Raw genomic sequence first — 588 nt, forward strand, 5'->3', positions numbered from 1 at the left:
CATTCATAGACCCAATAGAAGTCTTACAGGATCCTGTGCTGTGTGATGACTGTTCTTCCTTCTTGGTCCAGAGACAGCAGCTCCTCCTCCGAGAACTCCTCCGTGTTGCCATAGCAGCCAACAGATCCCTTCTGACCGGCGAGCTGTCCCGATAGCCCCTCCTCTGCCGCTAGTGGAACTGCGCTGTTCTTACAGAATGTGGCCACTCCTTGATCAAGCGATAGAAACGCGTCGGTTAATGACTTTACCCTTAACGCACACGCTGGCTTACCCTCCCGGTGTGAGACGTACACGTACAGAAAAAGGCAACGCTAACATTTTCAATGCCATGAAACCCCCAATCACAATAGACGATGTGATAAAATTATTCACACTGACCAATAACAAGCCACAAAACTGGTCAATTCAAACAGAATATGGTTAAAAAACAATATATCTATCTATATATATATATACACTGAAGCAGAATTATTTTTCAGTGAAATTAGCCCCTCATAGCGATCAGTAGATCTGGAGGTTCATGTAGCCGGATTCATATGTGACTTTTCCTGCAAAAGTTGCGCTTTGTGACAAACCCCCCCCCCCCCA

The 588-nt window shown here is 45.7% G+C and overlaps 1 protein-coding gene across 1 annotated transcript in view; it reads right to left on the bottom strand.

Annotated features, from left to right (window-relative positions):
- Positions 1-588, bottom strand: part of APEX2 (apurinic/apyrimidinic endodeoxyribonuclease 2) — a 14,017-nt gene that overhangs the window by 6,953 nt on the left and 6,476 nt on the right. The window contains exon 4 of the mRNA XM_018569130.1: positions 28-208. Coding sequence (XP_018424632.1) covers positions 28-208 — 181 coding nt within the window. The remainder of the gene's footprint in view (positions 1-27; positions 209-588) is intronic.

The sequence above is a fragment of the Nanorana parkeri genome, unplaced genomic scaffold (assembly GCF_000935625.1).
Source record: "Nanorana parkeri isolate BGI_ZX_2015 unplaced genomic scaffold, ASM93562v1 scaffold1291, whole genome shotgun sequence".
NCBI classification, from domain to species: Eukaryota; Metazoa; Chordata; class Amphibia; order Anura; family Dicroglossidae; genus Nanorana; species Nanorana parkeri.